Genomic DNA, 24,812 nt, shown 5'->3' on the forward strand with positions numbered 1-24,812 from the left:
AGCCAGGATGGTCTCGATCTCCTGACCTCGTGATCCACCCGCCTCGGCCTCCCAAAGTGCTGGGATTACAGGCTTGAGCCACCGCGCCCGGCCACATGCTGGTATATTCTCTACAGGTATAAACACTGAAAAGGCTTAGAGGTTTCTTCAGAGATGAAGAAAGGAGATGACATAGAAAAATATGTCAGTTTCACAAACTGAGGGTTGCTCTGAGGGACTCATTAAAAAACTGAAAGCAGTGCAGGCCTCAGCTGTGAGCAGCGAGCAGTCCTTATTGTTTCATGAACCGAGCAACTTCAGCTCCTTTACTTCCCTAAATCTTTCTTATGTACTCCTTTCTTCTGAAATGTTAAGATTTCCCTTGACAAAAAAAGAACAAATCCTAGCTCCCCCGTCCCCTGTTCCCGAAGGTGTATTGTATTACACAGGCAGAACAGCAGTATCCCCGAGGAGCTGAAGACTAAAAAGCTTCGGGAATCATTTGCTTACACTGACCTTTGTTTCTCAGATAGGTAGATGCTGTTGCAATTCATTATTACCTACCCTGCAACTGGGGAACATTAAAATAAGTAGATGAGTGAGACATTTTATCCCTGGATTGTCATTTGTCTGTAATCTCTAAAAAATCAGTCCATTGTCTGGTTTGACTTGTATTTCACATCTGTGCATTTGCTTTTGAATGGAAAACACTGATGTTAATGAAAAAAAGGCTAAAAAATATAATTCACTAGGATACACTGTGTATTAATCCGTTTTCACACTGATGATAAAGACACACCCAAGACTGGGAAGAAAAAGGTTTAATTGGACTTACAGTTCCATGTGTGGCTGGGGAGCCCCCAGAATCATGGCAGGAGGCAAAAGGCGGTTCTTACTGGTGGCGGCAAGAGAAAATTAGAGACATGCAAAAGCAGAAACCCCTTGACAAAACCATCAGATCTCACTAGACTTATGCACTACTGTGAGAACAGTATGGGGGAAACCGCCTCCATGATTCAAGTTATCTCCCACCGGGTCCATCCCACAACATGTGGAAATTATGGGAGTACAATTCAAGATGAGATTTGGGTGAGAAATACTGAATCAGAATTTCCAGGCATGGGACCGGTCATGTATGTATGTATGTATGTATGTGCATATATATATATATATGTATATGCAAGTCTCATGGATTATTCTGAAGCATCTGCCCCTGAGGGAGTACCAGTGGAAGGATATTTATGGCTCCCATGTCTGTTCTAACCCCACTTTTTTCCTGAGCTCCAAACAAGTATGTTCAACTGGTTTTTAGACATATCTCTAAAAAAGAGACACATCTCTTTGAGTTTACTGCAGGAATCTTAAGTTCTAAGTTCCCTGTGTGGAAACCAAAGTCCTTATTTTCCTAACCGGGACTAATTTTTCTGTTGCCTATATCTCAGTTTTTGGCTTTTGAGTGTCCTGTACTAAAAATGTGTGCGTCACCCACATTCCCTTTTGTTAGTTTCTGAATCTCACTCATTCCTGTGCTCATTCCTGGCCTTGGTTCAGGCCACCATCATATCTCCCCTGAATTGCATCTGATGTCCCAGTTGAGCCTTTGTTTTCCCTGTTGTGGTCATTTAAGTCATTTCAGATTGTAAGTCATGTTCAGGTTATGTCAGGGAAAAGGGATTTGTTTATTGTAGGATTGTCTTCTAGGTAAAGAAGACTTCTCAGCCGTTACACGGTCATAGAACAGGGGCAGCAAGTGTAGGGGTCGTGATTTGAGAGGGACTGTTCTCACTGGATACTGTTGTAGTGCATAGCTGCCTATGCACCACAGCCAGCCTGAAGATAGTGATCTCCACTCAGGAGTTAATTTCCAAATCTTGTAAGTTGTAGCTTGAGTGGTGATAACAAACAATGGTGACCTGTTCTTAAAGAATTACTTAGAGCATTCTAGCCTCAGAAGGAGCAGTAAATGGCACGCACTGTTAGGTTCCTTGGCCCCTCCTTATGCCATCAGGCCTAGAGTTTATTTTCCTAAACAGTAATACTGATCATGATATTCCCTGTTTAAAATCCTTCAATTCTCTCTTATAGGAAAACATCAAAACTCTAGCCTCATTCTTCTCTCTTTCTAACTTAATTAACACTTCTATGTTCCAGCCACATTGCACTCCTCAGCCTAACTATGCATGCTATATTCTTTTTTTTTTTATTTGAGACGGAGTTTCGCTCTTATTGCCCAGGCTGCAGTGCAATGGCACAGTCTCTGCTCACCACCACCGCAACCTCCGCCTCCTGGATTCAAGCAACTCTGCCTCAGCCTCCCGAGTAGCTGGGATTACAGGCATGTGCCACCATGCCTGGCTAATTTTGTATTTTTAGTAGAGACAGGGTTTTTTCCATGTTGGTCAGGCTGGTCTCAAACTCCCAACCTCAGGTGATCTGCCCGCCTCGGCCTCCCAAAGTGTTGGGATTACAGGCGTGAGCCACCACGCCTGGCCAGCATGCTATGTTCTTTAAAGCCTTAATTATAATTATCTTTCCTCTTACAGGAATATCCTTTCTTCCCTTCTTTGCTTACTTCCAGGTTTAACTCACTTAATCACCTCTGTTAGACTTTTTTGACTCTTCTGGGCAGTAGTTACTTTTCCTTGTGTTCTCACTGTATTTTGCAGGGGCTTATATTAAAACTCTTATCACATTATAATGAATTTGTATATTAGACTGTCTCACCACTGGGTTTTGAGCTTATCTAAGAGAGAGACCATGTCTTTTCTGTTTATTCAACTTTCCTCTCTCTCCAGTTCATCAGATATTTATTAAGCGTCTACTTTGTGCCCAGCATTGTGTCATTGTAGAAGACAAATACTGCAGAGAGAATTAACTTGGCTGTTGAATTTCTTTTTCTTCTAGGTCGTGATATCATTGGGCTGGCAGAAACTGGCTCTGGAAAAACAGGCGCCTTTGCTTTGCCCATTCTGAATGCACTGCTGGAGACCCCACAGCGTTTGTTTGCCCTAGTTCTTACCCCGACTCGGGAGCTGGCCTTTCAGATCTCAGAGCAGTTTGAAGCCCTGGGGTCCTCTATTGGAGTGCAGAGTGGTAAGTGTCTGAGAGGGAAGGGATCCTAGGTTGCCATCGCAAGTGAAGAATGAGTGTGAAAGGAGAATGGAGGAAAGTATTGCTAGCATAATTTATTGACCTAAAGAGCTAATGCTGTATTTTAGCTTTGGGAAGAGTATTAATTGTAAGGGAAGAACAAGTTTAAGTAGAAATCTGGCATTGGCTTTAAAAGATGTTCAGTGGACCATGGAAAAAAATTAAGGATCTCATCTCTATGTTCTTTTTCTGTCTGTAGCTGTGATTGTGGGTGGAATTGATTCAATGTCTCAATCTTTGGCCCTTGCAAAAAAACCGCATATAATAATAGGTAAGTAACTGACGAAGGTAAAATACACTGGCAGTGATGAATTGGAGAAAATCTACCAATATTGGATAGAAAGACTTTGAGAAACAGATTTTGTAACCCTGTTAAATTTTTTAATTTCTTAAGTTTGGTGGAGAGCTGTGGGGTGGGGCAGGTAACTTTATTTGTTTGTTGTTGCTTTTTTTCGTCCTGTTCTGAAACATCACTGTTTCTCCTCAACCTTTCTTGGTAGCAACTCCTGGTCGACTGATTGACCACTTGGAAAATACGAAAGGTTTCAACTTGAGAGCTCTCAAATACTTGGTCATGGACGAAGCCGACCGAATACTAAATATGGATTTTGAGACAGAGGTGAACTCTCAATTTCTTTCCTCCTCTTAGAGCATCTCAACGTTCCTGTTTCAAAATTTGGTTCATTGCCCACTTGTTTTATGTAGAACATTGCATCAGTATCAGTTTCATTCTTGATATTCTTCAAATTGCAGTTTCTCAGTACCCTTTTATCTTTAGAATATAGTCTGACTCTGACTCCAGAAATGGGAAATATCAAAACTGGATTTTCTTTTCCATTTCATTTAATTTAGACCTTGGCATACACCCTGAAATATCTTTATTTTCTTTGATGACCCACTAATCCCAGCTTACTTAGTTGATTAATACTTATTCTTGACTTTTCTCTTAGATCAACTCTGGTCTACTAATTTAAACTGTTCTTTTCTTAGAAAGGTATTTTTTTTTAAATAGTGTCTGGTAGGGTATCAGGCAGTAAGTATTCAGTAAACTTTAGCTGAATCGAATTGAATTTTCGAGTCCCAAATCCTCACAGTGATATATTTAATTTGTTAATGTCTACCTCCTTCATTACCTAGAGGATTTGCAGCTCTTCCAGTCTGAATATCTTATTGGCATCTTTTCCTCTTTGTGCCTTAGGTTGACAAGATCCTCAAAGTGATCCCTCGAGATCGGAAAACATTCCTCTTCTCTGCCACCATGACCAAGAAGGTGAAATTTGCTAGGACTTTTGTTTCTTCTTTATGAGAATTGATACATAAAGTAAATGGTAACAACAATAATAACAATAAGTAAAAATAAATTGCTTTAGTCCATTTTCACACTGCTATAAAGAACTATCTGAGACTAGGTAATTTATACAGAAAAGAGGTGTAATTGACTCACAGTTCCACATGGCTGGGAAGAGCTCAGAAAACTTACAATTACGGCAGAAGGCAAAGGGGAGGCAAGGCACGTCTTACATGGTGGCAGGAGGTAGGGGCAGTGCTACACTTTAAAACCATTAGAAATTGTGAGAACTCACTATCATGAGAACAGCACGGGGGAAAACCACCTCCATGATCCAGTCACCTCCCACCAGGTCCCTCCTGTGACATGTGGGGATTACAATTCAACATGAGATTTGGGTGGGGACACAGAGTCAAACCATATCATAAATAAAGAGTGTTTAGGCATCAGTGTGCTATTCTGGATCTTCTTCCTCCAGGTGCAAAAGCTTCAGCGAGCAGCTCTGAAAAATCCTGTGAAATGTGCCGTTTCCTCTAAATACCAGACAGTTGAAAAATTACAGCAATATTATATTTTTATTCCCTCTAAATTCAAGGTAAAGTGTTTACTTTGATCATTCCTGCCTCTCCCTCTTCTTTTCACCAAAGCATCTGAAAATGTGTCAACCTTTGATTAGCCAAGAGCTGTAATGCAGATTGGCATCCTGTCTGTTTGCTTTAGAGGGCGTGTTGTGCTTATATTATCACCGATAAAGTAGACATGCCAGGAATTCACAACACATTAAACCACAATAATGAGGTCATGATGTAATCATATAATTCCTTCCCATCCCCATCCTTGAGGTAATTTTTCCTTTGTTCGCTTTTAATATGGCTTTTATTTAGGATGAAGCCTCTGGTTTTGTGCTTTGATATAAGGACTTCTACTGTTTTCTGAGGACAGATCTCCTGCCTGCCTTTAGGCTCTGTGGGGAGTAGTGGTTCACAGAGATGATAATGCTGGTTAAGGAATCCTAAGCTGGCAGCTGGAGGTCTGGATAATGGAGGTCTGGATAATTGAGAAGCAACTATAGGGTTAGTTTTTTTTTTTTTTTTTTTTTTTGAGACGGAGTCTTGCTCTGCCGCCCAGGCTGGAGTGCAGTAGCCGGCTCTCAGCTCACTGCAAGCTCCGCCTCCCGGGTTGACGCCATTCTCCTGTCTCAGCCTCCCGAGTAGCTGGGACTACAGGCGCCCGCCTCGTCGCCTGGCTGGTTTTTTGTATTTTTTAGTAGAGACGGGGTTTCACCGTATTAGCCAGGATGGTCTCGATCTCCTGACCTCGTGATCCGCCCGTCTCGGCCTCCCAAAGTGCTGGGATTACAGGCTTGAGCCACCGCGCCCGGCCGGGTTAGTCTTTACCTTATATATATGCCAGGTCTCCAATCCTTTCTCCCAGGTTCGATGACATATATTGTTTTGGGTTTGTAACTTAGGATACCTACCTGGTTTATATTCTAAATGAATTGGCGGGAAACTCCTTTATGATATTCTGCAGCACCTGTAATAATACCCAGAGAACAGCTTTGCTACTGCGAAATCTTGGATTCACTGCCATCCCCCTCCATGGACAAATGAGTCAGGTAAGGATTCATCGTCATCATCAGCCATGTACTGATGGCATGAGCGAGATCAACCTCCTAACAATAGATTTGTACAATAAGGACATAGGGCACCGATGCCTGTTTCCATAATTGTACTCATTTTATGGGCTTTGAAGTGTTGCTCTAGATGTTTACTTTCTCCTTTCAGGGTAGCAAGAGGCTCCCATTAGAATATTTCTTATGTAGCTGTCTGGTTTGCAAGCTGTTGAGTTGATGTATTCAGCCCTAATGGTAATAATGACTCTAGTCTCTAAAAACATTAATAAATTATTTCCCAGTTACCTTTCTATCGTGTCAGGCTACCCTTATTTTGTATCTTTTTTTTTTTTTAATTTTTTGTTGCTTCCATATTTCTGTTTTGACCTGTGAAGCCCCATTCAAAAGTTGGGGGGAAAAAAACTTTTAAAATTTATGTCTCTTTGTTCTTGTGTTTGTCTGTTTTGTGTTTTGTATTCCAAAATATATGTTTAAGTTTTCCAACATTTCTTTCTCATTACCTCAGAGTAAGCGCCTAGGATCCCTTAATAAGTTTAAGGCCAAGGCCCGTTCCATTCTTCTAGCAACTGACGTTGCCAGCCGGGGTTTGGACATACCTCATGTAGATGTAGTTGTCAACTTTGACATTCCTACCCATTCCAAGGTGAGTCCTGTTGCTAACTTGCCTTTCTAGTCCTAAAGTGTATTTCTTAATGGAGTGTCTCTTGTCGTTCCTTAGTTACAGCAGTTTTTTTATTCCTGGTTAATTATCAAAAAACAAGAAAGCCCTTGATTAGTTCATTCTCATCATCTTGCACAAGCCTGTGTATGTAACATTAGTACATATGAAAGAAGTAGCCAAGGAGAGTTATTAGATGCTCATAGTAGAGGCAGGTACACCACATACTGATCATGTCACTGTCATTTCTTGAGAGTGACAACTTGTAGTTCTTAGTGTATCTCAAGGTTTCTCAGCCTTGGCACTATTAACATTTTAAGCTGTTGAATTCTTTGTTGAAGGGTTGTTCTTTGAGTTGAAGGATTCCTAGTAGCATTCCTGGCCTCTACCCACTAAATGACAGCATCACACACTCTTCCACTTGTGATAATCAGAAATATTTCCAGACATTACCAGTGTCCCTTGAGGATGACAGAATCACCCCTGGATGAGACTGGTGTGTCTCTTGTCTTTGTATTTAACTGCTGTAGACAAGGTGCTATCTCATTTGATTTTCATAACAACTCTATAATTTGGACATGTATTTCTATTCCTATTCAATAAATAGAAACCAAGGTTCAGAGAGGTTATGTAATTTGCAGGTAATTATGTAACTGGCAAGTGGGAAGGACCACAGCTGTAACCCAGCTCTGCCTCGAGATCCAGTGCTGTTTTTTAAAATACCATGCAGCTTGCGACCATGTAGATACACTTTGCAGATTTATCTTTCTATGAAAGAAGGGAAAGCATTGGATCCATTTTGTGCTGCAAGGAGAATAAAAAAGATGAAGTAGATTTGTCTCAACAGATTGCCCAGGCCATTTATTTTCTCCATGTTATGACATGAATCTATTTTCTTTCAAAGTTTTACGGCAAGACTTTGCATATGTAGGTTTTTTGTTTTGTTTTGTTTTGTTTACTTATAATAATCCATATAACTTGAATTTATTTACCCTTTTGGTTTTAGGATTATATCCATCGAGTAGGTCGAACAGCTAGAGCTGGGCGCTCCGGAAAGGCTATTACTTTTGTCACGCAGTAAGTAAATCAGCTTTAGGGGCAGAGCAACGTAGAGAAAAGAGCAAAACTTTTGAGCCACTGGCTGGGAACCTGGTGCTATCATGTACTACACTGATCACTTTCATACTGAAAACCAGGGTGAAGGCGCTGAAAGATGGGAATAGTAATACCTATCTAGCAGGGTTTTGGTGAAAATTGGAGATTATATATGTAAAAGATCTAGTATAGTATTTGGCATGTAGAATGGTAGAATGGTACCTAGAGCTGGAGAGCAATTGCCTTTGTATCAACTCAGAAAGTATTAGAATAACTATTTCCAATTTTTTTTTTTTTGAGGAACAAATTTTATGTGCCCAAGGCTGTCCTGTGAATAAATACCTTGAGGGATTTTCTCCCTCCTTCCCTCCTTTTTTTTTTTATTTATTTATTTTTTTTTATTTGTCTCGCTCTGTTGCCTAGGCTGGCGTGCAGTGGTGCGACCTTGGCTGAGTGTACCTTCCACCCACTGGCCTCAAGCAGTCCTCCTACCTCACCTTAGCCTCCCAAGTAGCTGGGACCATAGGTGCATGCCAGCACACCTGGCGTTTTTAAAAATATTTTTAGCAGAGACAGGGTTTTGTCATGTTGGCCAGGCTGGTCTTGAACTCCTGAGCTCAAGCGATCCATCTGCCTCAGCCTCCCATAGTGCTGGGATTACAGGCGCAAGCCACCTGCCTCAGCCTCCCATAGTGCTGGGATTATAGGCACGAGCCACCTGCCCGGCCGATTTTTCTTTCTTTCTTTTTTTTTTTTTAAGCAGCAAGGTTTCACTCTGTTACCCAGGCTGGAGTGCAGTGGCTCGATCATAGCTCACTGCAGCTTCAAACTCCGGGGCTCAAGTAGTCCTCATGCCTCAACGTCGAATGGCTGGGACTACAGGCACAGGCCACCATGGTTGGCTAATTTTTAATGTTTTATAGAGATGGCATCTCACTATGTTGTCCAGGCTGGTCTGGAACTCCTGGTCTCAAGTGATTCTCCTGCTTTGACCTCCCAAAGCGTTGGGATTATAGTTGCAAGCCATCACGCCTGGCCTCCCTTGAGTGATTTTCTAATGGGCTATGCACAGAGATTGCACTTAACCCATATTTAGAAAAGAAATAATATGTTCAATATTGTTTAAACCTATGGCTCCTATTGCATTGTGTCATATAATAATAGTTTGGGAATGGACAGGCATTTGCATTACCAGGCAACCAAAGCTGTGCAGTTTTCCTTCCTCAGGTATGATGTGGAACTCTTCCAGCGCATAGAACACTTAATTGGGAAGAAACTACCAGTCTTTCCAACACAGGATGATGAGGTTATGATGCTGACAGAACGCGTGGCTGAAGCCCAAAGATTTGCCCGGATGGTATACATCTTTCTTTTCTCACCAGTGTCTGTGCAAACAATGTTAACTATGTGCCACTTTATTATATTAACCCTCATACTAGACTGCAGAAGCTGGGTATTATTTTATTCCAAATTTCAGATGAGCAAACTAAGGTGCAGAGATGGTAGGTAATTTGCATTAGACCATCCAGCCAAATGGTGGATTCAGGGTTTGGCCTCATTCTGACATTCACACATTCATAGCAGCTGTTCATGTGTCACATGTGGTGAGATAATTCATCAGACCTGAGGTCAGAAGATCCAGCTGTGAACTGTGTGAGCTTGGGAAATGTGCCTGATTTCTCAGAATCAGAATCAGTTTCTCACCTGTAAATTGGGAATAACACTTGCCTGAATACCTTATGGGGTTTTACATGCACCAGAGAAGCCAGTACAAACTACGTAGTTACTAGTAGGGGTTGATCATACCTGATCCAAACATTTGAAATCCAAAACCAAGATCCAAACTTTTTTTTTTTTTTGAGACGGAGTTTCATTCTTGTTGCCCAGGCTGGAGGGCAATGGTGCAATCTCGGCTCACCACAACCTCCACCTCCCGGGTTCAAGCAATTCTCCTGCCTCAGCCTCCCAAGTAGCTGGGATTACAGGCATGCGCCACCATGCCCGGCTAATTTTGTATTTTTAGTAGAGATGGGGTTTCTCCAATTTGGTCAGGCTGCTCTCAAACTTCTGACCTCAGGTGATCCATCCGCCTCAGCCTCCCAGAGTGCTGGGATTACAGGCTTGAGCCACCATGCCTGGCGATCCAAAACTTTGAGTGCCAAAAGGATTGCCACAAGTGGAAAATTCCATGCCTGACCTCATGTGACAGGTTGCTACCAAGACACAGTCAAAATGTTTTTAATGCACAAAAATATTAAAATACTGTGTAAAATTACCTTCAGACAATATGTATAAGGTATATATGAAACAAGTGAATTTTGTGTTTAGAATTGAGTACCATCCCCAAGATAGTTCATTATGTATCTGTAAATATTCTAGAATTAGAAAAAATCTGAAATCCGAAACACTGCTGGTCCCAAGCATTTCCGATAAGGGATACTCACCCTGTAGTAGTAGTAACAGTAATAGTGGTGATGAGAAGATTCTAGAGGAAAACGCTTGGAAGTGCAGCCTGCTTTCTGGAGTTCTGGTCTGAGGGATGGAGAAACTTCGCCCATAGGTTGTTGTTTTAGTAGCTGAGGTACAGATTTGGTTTTTATTCTGCCCACATGAGATTTTTTTGTTTGTGAAAGTATTACATGTGCATTGGGAAAAAAACTCAAAAAATACAGAAAGGATTAAAGTAGTAAGTGAAAAGGTAAACCTTTCCCCACAGAAAGCCATTGATAACATTTGGCTATTTTTCTTTCTTTAGCCATAATTATATAGGATTAACATTTTTCTGTTTCAACAAATATAGATTCATGTGATCGTTTCTTAATGGCTACAAAGAATTCCATCATGTGTATGAAATACTTACATTCATGGATGCTTATGCTTTTTTCCAGTTTTTGTCTACTTTGGTACAGTGTTGAACACCCTACTTTGTACAGCTTTGCATACTTACTCCCTTAGAATAAATTCCTAGAAGTAGAATTGTTGGGCCAAGGGATGTACACAGTTAAAATTTGAACTCCTACAGAATGCCAAATTGCCCCTTCCCCCAAGAAAAGCTATAGCAGATTGCACTGTAAGTGACAGTATATGTGACTTTTTCTACACCTTGGCCAATACTGGGGATTACCCTTCTCTTAAGTCTTTGCCAATCTGCCATGTGAAAATAAAACCTTATTATTTTAATGTTCACGTTTTGATTACTAATAAAGTTAACATCTTTGTATATTTGGAGTTGGATCTCATTCCTTTGCTAATGTCAGGCAGCAGGAAGTTACTTGATACTTGATCTTAAGGAGAGGGGACTAGAATGTGTTGCCTTCAGTGCCAGTAATTCGTTTTCAATCCCATCTTCTTTTTTTCTTGCAGGAATTAAGGGAGCATGGAGAAAAGAAGAAACGCTCGCGAGAGGATGCTGGAGATAATGATGATACAGAGGGCGCTATTGGTGTCAGGAACAAGGTGGCTGGAGGAAAAATGAAGAAGCAGAAAGGCCGTTAATCACTTTTATGAAGACTCACGTTCAGCTGTTCTGTGAAAGAGAATTGGAGAATGAAACCTGCTCCGACAGAGGTCGTGAGACTGAAATCTGTCAGAATTGTGTCCAGAATGTGCTCAGCGAATTCAGTACTCTTCCCCATTCTGGGTTGGAGTTTACTGCAGAATAATTCTTACAGTGCTGATGTCAAGACCGTTACTGTTTTTTCAACTTTGATTCTTTGCTCATGACATGAGTAGGATGTGCTCTTCTGTCACTCACACAGACCTGTTGCCTTAGCTGCAAGTCGAGGACTAGTTTGATGATGTCCACGACCTGTAATTGTAAAGAAACTTGGACATCTGCAAATGATATTTAAACCGTCTTGGCTTGTGCTTTATTCAAACTAATGTGAAACAATAAATTTAAATATTATTTTTTAAAGATTCAAACTCCTTAAAGACCTTGGTGTTAAAGGGCCTTGTAGATTTAAGTAAGATCTTTTTAATAGGTAAGAAGCTGACAGTGTTGATTATGTGGCACATTCATTGGTTGTCTTAATTAAGATAAATATTTATTACTTAAAAAATCAACAAGGAAACAAGATGATAGATGGCTTTGAAAGGGAAGTCCTACTTGAAAGGAGGTTGTGTTTTTCTTGCAGATGGAGCAAAGTCCATTAGTAAGACAGCAGAGGTCTTTAGAATCCCTAAATAGATTTATTTCCTTCATTTCCTCAATTAAGCAGGTGGTTAGGAAGACTGGTTTCTTAGGTAGACTCTTTTTTTTTTTTTTGAGACTATCTTACTCTGTCACCCAGGGTGGAGTGCATTGGTACGACCTCAGCTCGCTGTAGCCTTGACCTTCTGGGATCAAGTGATCTCCCACCTCAGCCTCCCGAGTAGCTGGAACTACAGGCACACGCCATCACGCCTGGCTAATTTTTATATTTTTTGTGGAGGTGAGATCTTGGCATGTTACCCAGACTGGCCTTGAACTCCTGAGCTCAAGAGATCCACCTGCCTTGGCCTCCCAAAGTGTTGGGATTGCAGGTGTGAGCCATTGCACCCGGCCTCTTTCTTTTTTTTTTTTTTTGAGATGGAATCTTGCTGTGTTGCCAGGCTGGAGTGCAGTGGCATGATCTCGGCTCACTGCAACCTCCGACTCCCTGGTTCAAGCAATTCTCCTGCCTCAGCCTCCCAAGTAGCTGGGATTACAGGCACTCACCACCACACCCAGCTAATTTTTGTATTTTTGTAGAGATTAGGTTTTGGCATGTTACCCAGACTGGCCTTGAACTCCTGAGCTCAAGAGATCCATCTACCTCGGCCTCCCAAAGGGTCGGGATTACAGGCATAAGCCACTGCACCCGGCCTCTTTTTTTTGAGACAGAGTCTTGCTCTGTTGCCAGGCTAGAGTGCAGTGGTGTGATCTCAGCTCACTGCAACCTCCAACTCCCTGGTTCAAATAATTCTCCTGCCTCAGCCTCCCGAGTAGCTGGGATTACAGGCACACACCACCACGCCCAGCTAATTTTTGTATTTTTAGTAGAGACAGGGTGTCACCATGTTGGCCAGGATGGTCTTGAACTCCCAACCTCAGGTGATCCACCCGCCTCGGCCTCCCAAAGTGCTAGGATTACAGGCGTGTGCCACCGCACCTGGCCACTCTGCCTCTTATGTAGACTCTTATCCCCAGGTGACAAGAATAAAATCAATATGCGTCAGAAATGTATAATTATAAGACCTAATTTCATCCACTTGTCATTGGTGCCCACTGGCCACTCGTCTTTTTTGTCCGCATCTATTAGGCAATTCAGGAGATGTGGAGCTGGGGCCTCAGCTCCAGGGGAGGAGGTAGGGCATTGGCACTCTAGGGGCTGGATGTTGGGGGAGGGTTGCTGGAATTCAGAAGCAACTTTGAAATTCCCAATCACGAACACTCTCATGTTCCGAGGATGTTTACACATAGAAGATGCCTAATACTTTTTGTTGTCTATAACAGTTTTATTAGAAGAGTGTGTCTGGGCTGGGCGCGGTGGCTCAAGCCTGTAATCCCAGCACTTTGGGAGGCCGAGACGGGCAGATCACGAGGTCAGGAGATCGAGACCATCCTGGCTAACATGGTGAAACCCTGTCTCTACTAAAAAATACAAAAAAAAGAAAACTAGCCAGGCGAGGTGGCGGGCGCCTGTAGTCCCAGCTACTCGGGAGGCTGAGGCAGGAGAATGGTGTAAACCCGGGAGGCGGAGCTTGCAGTGATCTGAGATCCGGCCACTGCACTCCAGCCCGGGTGACAGAGCGAGACTCCGTCTCAAAAAAAAAAAAAAAATTTTAGAAGAGTGTGTCTGAAGTGGCAGAACCAAGGTAAAGAGGGTCTAAAGAAACACTTTGATGGATTAAGATTGGAATGAAGTTTGGCAGAAAAGAAACTTTCCGTATCCATCTAAGTCAAAGTATCTGGTGAGGAGTAAAGAGTACAAAGCAGTAAAATTCTCTGTGGTAGTCCGGGGCGGACTGTTCAGTGGACTTCCTTCACTGCAGGAAGATCTTTGCAAGTATTGGTGGGGGGGAGTTTCTACCACAGATGCATTCTAAAATGGGCCCCTGTGGGCAAGGCATTCGCAATGAATCGAAATACAGTGCATGACTTACTTATTGTTTTGTTTGCTCTGAATTTTGTTGCTGCTTGTTATGGTACCTTTGTGTGAAGGATAGTTTAGAGGAGGTAGAGACATAAGGGAAAGGAAAGGAGAAAGGGGTACCAGAATAGGGAGGCAAATGGTTGAGCGCGGCTGTACCTGTTCCTATTTGTTATGAGTTGTGCCTCCCACTTGGGACTAATTTTCCATTGACATCGTGTTTTCCCGATGGCACTCTAGGGTGGCTTAGGATAGCAGCTCTGTCCGAGTCAGCTCATGGATGCTGTTCCAGCTCAGTGGAGGACTTCAGAAGCAAACTGAAATGGACCTGGTGTACCAGTAGGGGGTAAGAAGGAGAGATTGCAATCATCCTCAAGGATGTCTCAACTTTCCAAATAGGTAGTGGTCTCTGGCCTGGGGTTTGTGGACCCCTGAGGAATATGCATATTTCTGGGGAGACTAAAAAGGTTAAAAACCACTGCACTAAAGCTTAACTGCCATCTCTCATGTATGTGCATAATTATGCTTTGCTAGGATGGGAAGAAAGGACACTAGTGAAAGAAATGTGGATGGGGGTGTCTTCAGGTATATCAACAGGTCCAGAGCATGGAGTCCAAAGCAGAAAATGCACAGATACTATTGCAAAAGGCAGGAGGCACAGAAACCAATGTGATCCACTAGTAAATAAAAACAAGGCATGTAGGTTTGCTCTATTAGTCAGTCATTCCTGTGCGCTCCTGTCCTCTAAGCTGAGATAGTGAGGTCGTGCTGCTGAAACCCTTACGGAGGTATGTTTTAATGTCCTAGGACTACTGAAACAAAGTACCAGGGACTGAGTGACTTAAAGTAACAAATTTATTCTCTCATGGTCCTGGATTTTAAGATGTCCAAAATTAAGGTGTGGGCGGGGCCATGTTCCATCGGACACCTTTAGAGAAGAGTCCTTCCTGGCTTCTTAGCCAGCATTGCCCCTTGGTTGCCTGCAGTCCTTGGTGTTTCTTGGCTGTAGCAACATGACTCCGATCCCTGTCTCCATCTACGCATGGCCTTCTACCCCATGTATCTTTGTGTCTTCACAAGGCCTTCTTATAAGGATACTAGTTACTGGATTTAGGGTGCACCCTAATCCACCATGGCCTCATCTTAACTAATTACGTCTGCAAGAATCCTATCTCCAAATAAGGTCACCTGAGGTTCTGGGTTGATATGGTTCAGCTGTGTCCCCACCCAAATCTCATCTTGAATTGTCGCTCCCAGAATTCCCACGTGCTGTGGGAGGGACTCGGTGGAAGATAAGTGAATCGCGGGAGCGGTTTCCCCCATACTGTTCTCATGGTAGTGAATTAGTCTCATGAGAGCTGATGGTTTTATAAGGGGTTTCCCCTTTTGCTTGGCCCTCATTCTCTCTTCCCTGCCACCATGTAAGATGTGCCTTTCACCTTATGCCGTGACTGTAAGGCCTCTCCAGCCATGTGGAACTGTGAGTCCATTAAACCTCTTTTTCTTTACCCAGTCTTAGGTATGTCTTTATCAGCAGCGTGAAAACAGATTAATACATGGGTAGACATGACTTTTTGTGGGATACTGTTCAGCCCAGTATCAGGCATCTTCGTGGACTCTGCTGTATTCTGCAGGGTTTAAGGTTGCAATTATGGAATAGAAATGGTGGGGAGAACTAGTTACAAAGTGTGGAGAAGACAGGAGATGGATCTTCAGAAGTGTTTGGATAGGTATTAATAGAAGTATAGAGGAATGTTGAAATGTCATTCTCTTAAATGACATGTAAATTGCCTTTGCAGTCAAGATACCAAAGGCTCTAGATTTAGGAGTGGGGAAAGAGGTCCCTGACCCCTCTGCTATTCCCTTCTTGGTACAGCTCCTTAGTTCTGCCTTCCTGATTTAAGAAACTGTGAGCTTCAAAACAATCTTCTCCCACCCCAATTGTGAACAGATACATCTAACTTTTATGACTTAATAAAGGGAGTATCTTGGAATAATCATGTGATATCAGCCCAGAGAAAATGTCTTCCTTATTTCTCATCTGAATTATAAAACTGATTTACATGGTATTCATTGTCTGCAGTTGCAGTAACAATGGCTTCATGGTAGTAGCTAGCCTAGTTTTACTTCCTCCGTACAGAGCTGAGTGAGAGTGAGAATGAGGAAAACACCTCTCGATCTTATGAAGGGGTCCTAGGATCCTAGTGAGAGGGTTTCAACTGGATAGGCTATTTCAGGCTTAAAGCAGGCCCAGAATTCCAGGGAACCATGAAGAAGTCCTCTAAGGGCACTCTGAGGGGATTCTAGTTACTAAGAGGGGCATAGACCCAACTAGATCATGATTATTCTTTCTCAGTCTCTCAAAACGTGCAATGAATATCCCAGAACTTGGCTGGCTCTTTAAGGACGTCTTACTTGCAGACAGTGTTTTCCAAGTAGCTTCCTGCCTGCAGAGGCATCCACAAACCTAAATCGGAGACTTTATCTACCCTGGGTCCCTCAAAACCCTGGGAAATAGGACCAGAAAGAACCACAGGCTATGGTGTTGATTACAGAAAATGAAGGGATCCAAGTTATTAAAAGCAGGTAACAAAGTAACATCAAGAAACTATGTCCTTAAAACTAAGAGAATAAAGACATTCTGATCCACGTGTTTCGTAGGGTGAAATCTAGCCTCTGGGCAGATAAGAAATCAGGGTGTGAGTCACCCCTCTTTAGCTGCAATGACAAGAGACTCAGACCATAACTCTAGAGATTCAAGGGTTACCCACACCCACATTCCTTTTCATGCCTCACCTGTCCCAGGTATGCACTAAAACTACCGCTAAAAATAACTGCAGAAACTTGAAGTCTGGGAAATAGCACTGAACAGTCTCACCTGAAGTGAAGAGCTGGTTCGTGCCAAGTGCAAAGGAGACAGGAAGAAAATGGGCTCCTCTGGAGCCATGGAGTCTCTAGGAGGTGGGCCTCCAAGGTCCACTCAGAGTCTTGGAGCTTTTGTCTGCTCATAGCCATCCATCCCCTGATGCCATCTAAACCCAAAGTTTGTCTCCTGTCACTGTCACCCTTCAGTCATCTGCCAGTGCCATCAAAGAGGCTGGAAGGGGCAGGAGGATTGGGAAAGGAATATGTGGGGAAAGTGTAAGTCATTGGACTGTTCACTGTTGCTGTGTGACCTTGTGGGAGTTACTAAACCTCTCTGAACCTTGAGTTTTCTCATTTGTTAATATGGAAAGAAGACCATCGAACCTATCTCCGTCACAGAATCCTTTTTTTTTTTTTTTCTTTTGAGATGGAGTCTCTGTCACCCAGGCTAGAGTGCAATGGTGCAATCTCAGCTCACTGCAACCTCCACCTCCCAGGTTCAAGCTCTTCTCCTGCCTCAGCGTCCCAAGTAGCTGGAATTACAGGCACGTGCCACCATGCTGGGCTAATTTTTGTATTTTTAATAGAGGCAGGGTGCCATGTTGGTCAGGGTGGTCTCGAACTCCTGACCTCAGGTGATCCATCTGCCTCGGCCTCCCAAAGTTCTGGGATTACAGGCGTGAGCCACCACACTTGGCCTGCCTACAGAATCTCGAACCTAGTTCTTAAAATTCTGTTTCTTTCCTCCTTCCCTTCCAGTGTCCACCATATCCTAGCCACAGTGCCAGGTACTAGGAAAACAGTACTGAAGAAAGAGTCAGATGCTATTTTTGCTGAACTTAGCCTTAGTATTGTATTGTGATTGTGTTTCCTACTGGGCAGGGACCACGCCTAGTTCGTGGATATAACTAATACCTTACAGGGCCCATACGCAGTAAATGTTCAAAATCTGTCACTTTCTGAAACCTAAGATGTGTCAGGTGGCTTGACCTGTATTGTTTCTAGTTCTTTGAACAATCCCAAACAGTGGATATTATTGTTTCCAATATGAGCCATGGTGACAGTTTGCCAAATCGGCCCCTGACTGTGAGACTTTGGACAAGTTGTTCAACCTTCCTGTGTTTCAGCCTTCTTATCTGAAGACACACAGTTATAGTACAGCATTGTGAAGTCTAAATGAACTATATACTGTGGCTCGTGATAACAGTCAGTAAGTGTTAGTCATTATAATGATCATTAATTGTGGCTATTAGCATAGATGAAGACTGGCAGCATGCCCAGATCATACAGCTGGTAAAGGGCTAAGTAAAAATTTGAAGCCAAAATTGGATTCCAGGCCTCTGCCCTTTACAGTAAATACAGTGTTATGTGTGTGTGTATGTATATATGTATAATTCCATATTATATTACTCATTCAATATGTTCCACGCAACAAGTATTATGCAAATGAGCTGTCAGGTTCCAAGCTATTTTCAAATCGGCAACAGGCAGGTAAGAAGATATGACATTCTTGTTTTCACCAGTAGGTGGCAGAAGGAAGAAAAGACCACTCCAGAGAGGGGAGGAGTTTTAATTCGGAGGGAGTGATTCACAGTGGGCTGTGGCTGAGGCACAGGGGCGGATGAGTCAGACTCCTCGTATGACTACAGTGGAGGACAGCCCCACCAGGACTAGGGGTCAGGAGTCAGGGGTCTGGGTGGGGAGGAGAACTACCTACAGGTATGTGAAGGGTGTCAGCCTTCAAGAAGATCTAGGTTGACCCAGAGGATGGGGACTGGGAGCCCCGAAGTAACGGCAAGTTCAGACGCAGTTAGAAGAAAAGGTCATGTTCCTCTATCATCTCTACTGCACGGTCCCCGGCTGTGGGCCCTCCTCATCAACTTCCAGACACTTGGTTCTTTTCCAAAGCCTGCCCTTCCCTCTGGGGATGTTGATGAAGCCACTTGCCCTGTTTGCTCCTTTCCCCGCCCCCTACCCCAGTCTGTAAGCTAGGAATACTGTTTCCCCGCTTATCCCAATACACGTTGTTTGTGAACCATTGGCCCCCCTCACTGCTTCCCTCTCTCCTAACTGCGTATCCAACCAGTAGGCTTGGTCCACAGTCCGCGCTCCTGTATCAAATAAGCTTGGTGCTGGGTAACCTGTGAGCTGCTTGTTCATTTTATCCTAGAGACATGTCCTTCAGCCCAAAGTGATGGGAGTTGTCCTTCTGGGTCCAAAAGAGTAGTAGCAGCAGTCAAGCTTGGTGGTCATTTATACTGGGCCAACTCTCACTGATGCGATGCTGGCTTTTGTCCTCAGACATCTTTTGGGGGAGGAGTCCACTGGTAACTCCTGACATCTTAGAAACCCTCTTACCCAAGCTATTAAATCCAGTGCCAACTTAAAACCAACATCCCTGTGGCGATTTCTGGGTGGGTCAAGAGTGGGGACTATCCAAAGGTTTCTTATTTGGCATATGTCTATTTGTACATTCGTAATGGTTGTTGGTTTGGTTTTAAATAAGTGATTCTTGGATGGGGCGTGGTGGCTCATGCCTATAATCCCAGCACTTTGGGAGGCCAAGGCGGGAGGATTGCTTGAGGTCAGGAGTTTGAGACCAGCCTGGGTAACACAGCAGAACCCCACCGCTACAAAAAATAGTAAAAAAAAATTAGCTGGGCATGGCAGAGCCTGCCTGTGGTCCTAGCTACTTGGGAGGCTGAAACAAGACAATCACTTGAGCCTTGGAGGATGAGATTGCAGTGAGCTATGATTGTGCTGCTGCATTCTAGCCTGGGTGACAGGGCGAGACCCTGTCTCTCAAAGATAAATAGTAAACAAGTGATTCTTTACAATAGGGCTGAGGAGAGCCTCCTGTGTGTTAGGTATTTGCCAGGTGACTGGCATATATTATTTCTTTTACTGGAGGTCATGAGTTATTTCTCAAGGAAACTGCAAATCAGAAAAACTTGTTTGTCATATTTTAAAACTACAGCCTAGTCATTCTTTTTTTTTTTTTCTTTTCGTTTTGAGACTGAGTTTTGCTCTTGTTGCCCGGGCTGGAGTGCGATGGTGCGACCTCGGCTCACTGCAACCTCTGCCTCCCAAGTTCAAGCGATTCTCCTGCCTCAGCCTCCTGAGTAGCTGGGATTACAGGCATGCACCACCACGCCTGGCTAATTTTGTATTTTTAGTAGAGACGAGGTTTCTCCACGTTGGTCAGGTCTCTAACTCCCGACCTCAGGCGATCCGCCTGCCTCGGCCTCCCAAAGGGCTGGGGTTACAGGCGTGAGCCACCGCGCCAGGCACAGCCTAGTTATTCCTTATTCTTTCTTCTGTGATTTCTTAAATTCATCCAAGGGTGTTCACGAATTTTGTAGGGTGAGCCTATGCTGACAAAATGAAGTCGAGCACCATAGTTTTGTGTTTTTACTAAATCTCCAGAAAATAAACGTGACCTTTGGACTGCCAGAAGATTCGCGTTGAAACCTCACACAAAATCAGCGTGTGAAGACAGAGAGGATGTTGGTGATCGCCAGAATCTGTTCATTTTTCCTTTGAAGATACTTAAGGGAAGTATGTGTATGTTTATAGGTTTGTATATGTTTTAGAGTGTGCCAACAAGCTTTAGCCACTTAAAGACAGATACTAAAGACTCCCTCTATTCAAAAAAAAGTTCTGGTGGAATTTTGTTCATAATATCTGCCTGAGAAAAAACAGGCCCTGCTTTTCAATCTTGAATACCTAAGTCTCCTTTTGAATAGAGTAGTGGGGCTGGGTGCAGTGGCTCATGCCTATAATCCCAGCACTTTGGGAGGCCAAGGTGGGCAGATCTTTTGAGGTCAGGAGTTCGAGACCTGCATGGCCAACATGGTGAAACCCCGTCTCTACTAAAAATACAAAAATTAGCCAGATGTGGTGGCTTGTGCCTGCTAATCCCACTACTCGGGAGGCTGAGGCATAAGAATCACTTGAACCCAGGAGGTGGAGGTTGCAGTGAGGCAAGATCACGCTGCTGCACTCCAGGCTGGACAACAGAGTGAGACTCCATCTCAAAAAAAGAGAAGAATAGTGGGAGTAGTTGGGCGACAGAAGTATGCTGTAGAGAAGGCTGGCTAGCCTAACTCATTTTCCTAGTAAATGCCAGTGATGCCCCTAACCAGGCACTAGGGTCTATTGCCAGTGTGGCCTGTGGGTAAGTCACACTTTGTACCTCACCTCTTCAGCATCTTTGTCTGGGTGAACTCAGAATTATGTATGATCACCAAGGGCAGCCTTGAAGGGGACGAAAGGGCCTTACAAGGACAAGCCTCTGGCTGACAGGGTTTTGTGGGAATGACAGAAGGGCAGCCCACCTGGGCGGGGTGCTGGGAAAGAGGGTAAAGGGAAGAAGGGTGTCATGTTCAATTTTACAGCCTGTCTGCAAACTTCGTGGTTTTATGGTACTCAGCTGGGTAGTCATTTCCTGCCCGTTCTCCTACTGTGTTCTCCAGAGTCCCTGAGTCACTCTTTGGCCAGTGGCCTGCAGCCAGGGCTCATTTCTCTTCGCTATGGCCTAGAGAAGTTGTTTCCAAAGCGGGGTACGGGCATCCAGGGACAACCTATTGCAAGGCGGTCTGTTGGGGTGTAGAAGACACTAGAACATTTATCTGTATTTAACCCATCCATTTCTAATGTCTATTTTTTATGTTTTATAGTGTAAAGTTTTGCTGTAAACAATTCATAATAAATACATATGGATATGGCATATTTATATATATATATAATGTATGTAAATTGTTTAACATACATGCAAGTATGTTAAAGATATTATGTTGAATAGGGATGCATATCAAGAAGGTTTGGCCAGCCTGGCCAACATGGTGAAACCTCATCTCTACTAAAAATACAAAAATTAGCCGGGCATGGTGGTGGGCACCTGTAATCCCAGCTACTCAGGAGGCTGAGGTGCGAGAATGGCTTTAACCCAGGAGGTGGAGGTTGCAGTGAGCTGAGATGGTGCCACTGGATTCCAGGCTGGGCAGTAGAGCGAGACTCAGTCTCAAAGAAAAAAAAAGAAAGAAAGTTTAGGACTATAGCCCTGGGGAATTATGCTGACAATAGTCCTTTTTTATTATTACATAAGTTAACCCATTTATTAAAGGCTAGTGATGTTTCCAGTGGTGGAAGAACATCTACTGGTCTTTCAGTTCCTTCAGTCTTCTGATGGTAGACTTTGCTGTGGCAGCAGAAGTGGTATTGTAGATTCAGCCACCACCAGCTACTGTCTTCATGTAGGAACCACAGTGCCAGATCCCTGTGTCTCGTCTTTTCATCTTGGTTTTACCACAGAAAGAGCAAGTGTACCTGACGTGCTAGCTGGTTTCAATTTTCTTCACCATTTTCCGTAGGGAGGCACCATAGCGGATCCTGTATTTACTGACAATTCCAACTTTATTGGTGCATTTAGCCATGTCAGCGCAAACTAGGTTTGAGCCCGCAATAGTCTTTAAAAGCATTATTTTATGTTTCATTATGAAATTAACTTTTTTTTTTTTGGAGATGTAGTCTTGCTGTGTCCCTAGGCTGGAGTGCAGTGGTGCAATCTCAGCTCACTGCAATCTCCGCCTCCCGGGTTCAAGCGAATCCCCTGCCTCAGCCTCCTGAGTACCTGGAATTACATACAGGAGTGCACCACCATGCCCGGCTAATTTTTTGTATTTTAGTAGAGACGGGGTTTTATCATGTTGGCCAGGATGGTCTCGATCTCCTGACCTCGTGAACCGCCCGCCTCGGCCTCCCAAAGTGCTAGGATTACAGGCATGAGCGACCGTGACCGTGCCCGGCCCAACTTTATTTTCTTTGAGACAGAGTCTCACTATGTCGCCAGGCTGGAGTGCAGTGGCGTGATCTCGGCTCACTGCAAACTCTACCTCCTAGGTTCAAGCGATTCTCCTCCCTCAGCCTCCTGAGTAGCTGGGATTACAGGCATGCGCCACCATGCCCAGCTAATTTTTGTAGTTTTAGTCGAGACGGGGTTTTACCATGTTGGCCAGGATGGTCTTGATCTCTTGACCTTATGATCCATCCACCACAGACTCCCAAAGCGCTGGGATTGCAGGCGTGAACCACCGTGCCCGGCCTTTTTTTTTTTTTTTTTTTTTTTTTTTGAGATGAAGTCTCACTGTGTTGCCCAGGCTGGAGTGCAGTGATTCAGTCTTGGCTCACTGCAACCTCCGTCTCCCACGTTTGAACTGAGTGGGGGCTTCAAATTCTGGTTTCAAACCAGGATGATTCTCCAGTTCTTTGAGAGTTTATACCTGTGTGAGCTATTTTCACTGTTCCCAGAGCCTAATAGAAACCTTCTATGTACCCCAAATAAGCCTGCACAGGCCAACTTTAAGGTCAGGTGTTTTGCATTCATTAGAAATGTTAGGAACTTGGAGTGGTCTTCTCATGCTGTTCAGAATGTGTGGTTATGGCCTGAGTGTGGAGTGGGCAGGTGCTGCTTTGGGGCCTGACCTGCATCCCAAGCCCCTTCTATTGTGAGGGAGTTTTGCGAGAGGAAACATGGGGAACACCACCTGCCATAGCCCCTGGACAGCACCGACTTTAGACCTGGGCAAGTGAGAGCCTTCCCCAGGCCTGCTCCTCAGGAGTCTCCACACTTTGGAGTGTGTTTCTCAAAATGTTCCAGCTTTCCCTTGTGTGCTTGGGACATGCCAGGGCCAGCAGGCAAGAGAGTTCCAGTTGCTCCCAGCCTTTCCAACATTTGGTATTGTCAGGCTTTTTGATTTTTTTTGATTTTAGCTATTCTTCACTGTGGATATTTTTTCCCATGGGAAATCTCTCTCTCTCTGTGTATGTCTCTCTCTTACCCTTCTCTGTCTCTCTTTCCTTCTCTCTTGCTGACCTTCTCTCTCTTTCTTTCTCTCTCTCTCTCTCTCTCCCTGTCTCCTCCCCACAACACATTTACTGAGGTATCAAAAACATGGCTGGGTGTGGTGGCTCATACCTGTAATCCCTGCACTTTGGGAAGTTGAGGCAGGCAGATCATTTGAGGCCAGGAGTTCGAGACTAGCCTGGCCAACATAGCAAGACCCTGTCTCAAAAAAACCCATATACATATTTGATTTCATAGGTTTTGATTTGATAGCTTTTGACATACGTATACATCCATGAAGCTGTGACCACGATGAAGATAATGAACACATCCACCATCCCCAAAGTTTCCTCGTGCTGCTCGTCATCCCACCCTCCTGCCTTTCCTTCCTCCTCTCTGCCCGACACCAGGAAACCACTGATATGCTTGCTGTCAATATACAAAGTAGTTTGCATTTTTAGAGTTTTGTATAAATGGAATCATATAGTGTTTTCTTTTCTTTTTTGCTTTTTAAGACAGGGTTTTACTCCTGACACCCAGGCTGAGGTGCAATGGAATGACCTCTGCCTCCCAGGCTTAAGCAATTTTCCTGCCTCAGCCTCTGAAGCAGCTGGGACTACATATAAATGCTACAGCGCCTGGCTAAATACAGTGTATTCTGTTTAAAATCTGACCTCTTTCACTTGGGATAATTATTTTGAGTTTCATCCATGTTGTGTGTTTCAATAGTTCATTCGTTTTTATTGCTCAGTAGTATTCCATTATATGCATTTATCATAATTTATCTATACTTTTCTTTTTTGGTAATGTCTTTGGCAAGATTTGGTATCAGGGTTTTGCTGGCCTCATAAAATCAATCAAGAAGCATTTCCTCGGCCGGGCACAGTGGCTCACGCCTGTAATCCCAGCACTTGGGGAGGCTGAGGCGGGTGGATCACCTGAGGTCAGGAGTTTGAGACCAGCCTGACCAACATGGAGAAACCCTGTCGCTACTAAAAATACAAAATTAGCCAGGGGCGGTGGCTAATGCCTGTAATCCCAGCTACTGAGGAGGCTGACGCAGGAGAATCTGCTTGAACCCAGGAGGCGGAGGTTGTGGTGAGTCAGGATTGCGCCATTGCACTCCAGCCTGGGCAACAAGAGTGAAACTGCATCTCAAAAAAAAAAAAAAAGAAAAGAAAAAA

General features: G+C 43.7%; 1 protein-coding gene and 1 pseudogene across 1 annotated transcript in view; one reads left to right on the forward strand and one right to left on the reverse strand.

The window, feature by feature from the left end:
* Positions 1–11,725, forward strand: part of DDX47 (DEAD-box helicase 47) — a 17,334-nt gene extending 5,609 nt beyond the window's left edge. Inside the window, exons 3-12 of the mRNA XM_017873172.1 lie at positions 2,884–3,072; positions 3,329–3,400; positions 3,630–3,748; positions 4,328–4,399; positions 4,896–5,012; positions 5,889–6,035; positions 6,559–6,696; positions 7,718–7,788; positions 9,034–9,163; positions 11,170–11,725. Coding sequence (XP_017728661.1) covers positions 2,884–3,072; positions 3,329–3,400; positions 3,630–3,748; positions 4,328–4,399; positions 4,896–5,012; positions 5,889–6,035; positions 6,559–6,696; positions 7,718–7,788; positions 9,034–9,163; positions 11,170–11,301 — 1,187 coding nt within the window. The 3' untranslated portion in view covers positions 11,302–11,725. The remainder of the gene's footprint in view (positions 1–2,883; positions 3,073–3,328; positions 3,401–3,629; positions 3,749–4,327; positions 4,400–4,895; positions 5,013–5,888; positions 6,036–6,558; positions 6,697–7,717; positions 7,789–9,033; positions 9,164–11,169) is intronic.
* A 10,215-nt stretch (positions 11,726–21,940) lies between these two features.
* On the reverse strand, positions 21,941–22,219 carry LOC108530355 (putative 60S ribosomal protein L37a; annotated as a pseudogene).
* Between the last annotated feature and the right edge of the window lie 2,593 nt (positions 22,220–24,812).

Source organism: Rhinopithecus bieti, unplaced genomic scaffold (assembly GCF_001698545.2).
Source record: "Rhinopithecus bieti isolate Rb0 unplaced genomic scaffold, ASM169854v2 scaffold_110, whole genome shotgun sequence".
NCBI lineage: Eukaryota > Metazoa > Chordata > Mammalia > Primates > Cercopithecidae > Rhinopithecus > Rhinopithecus bieti.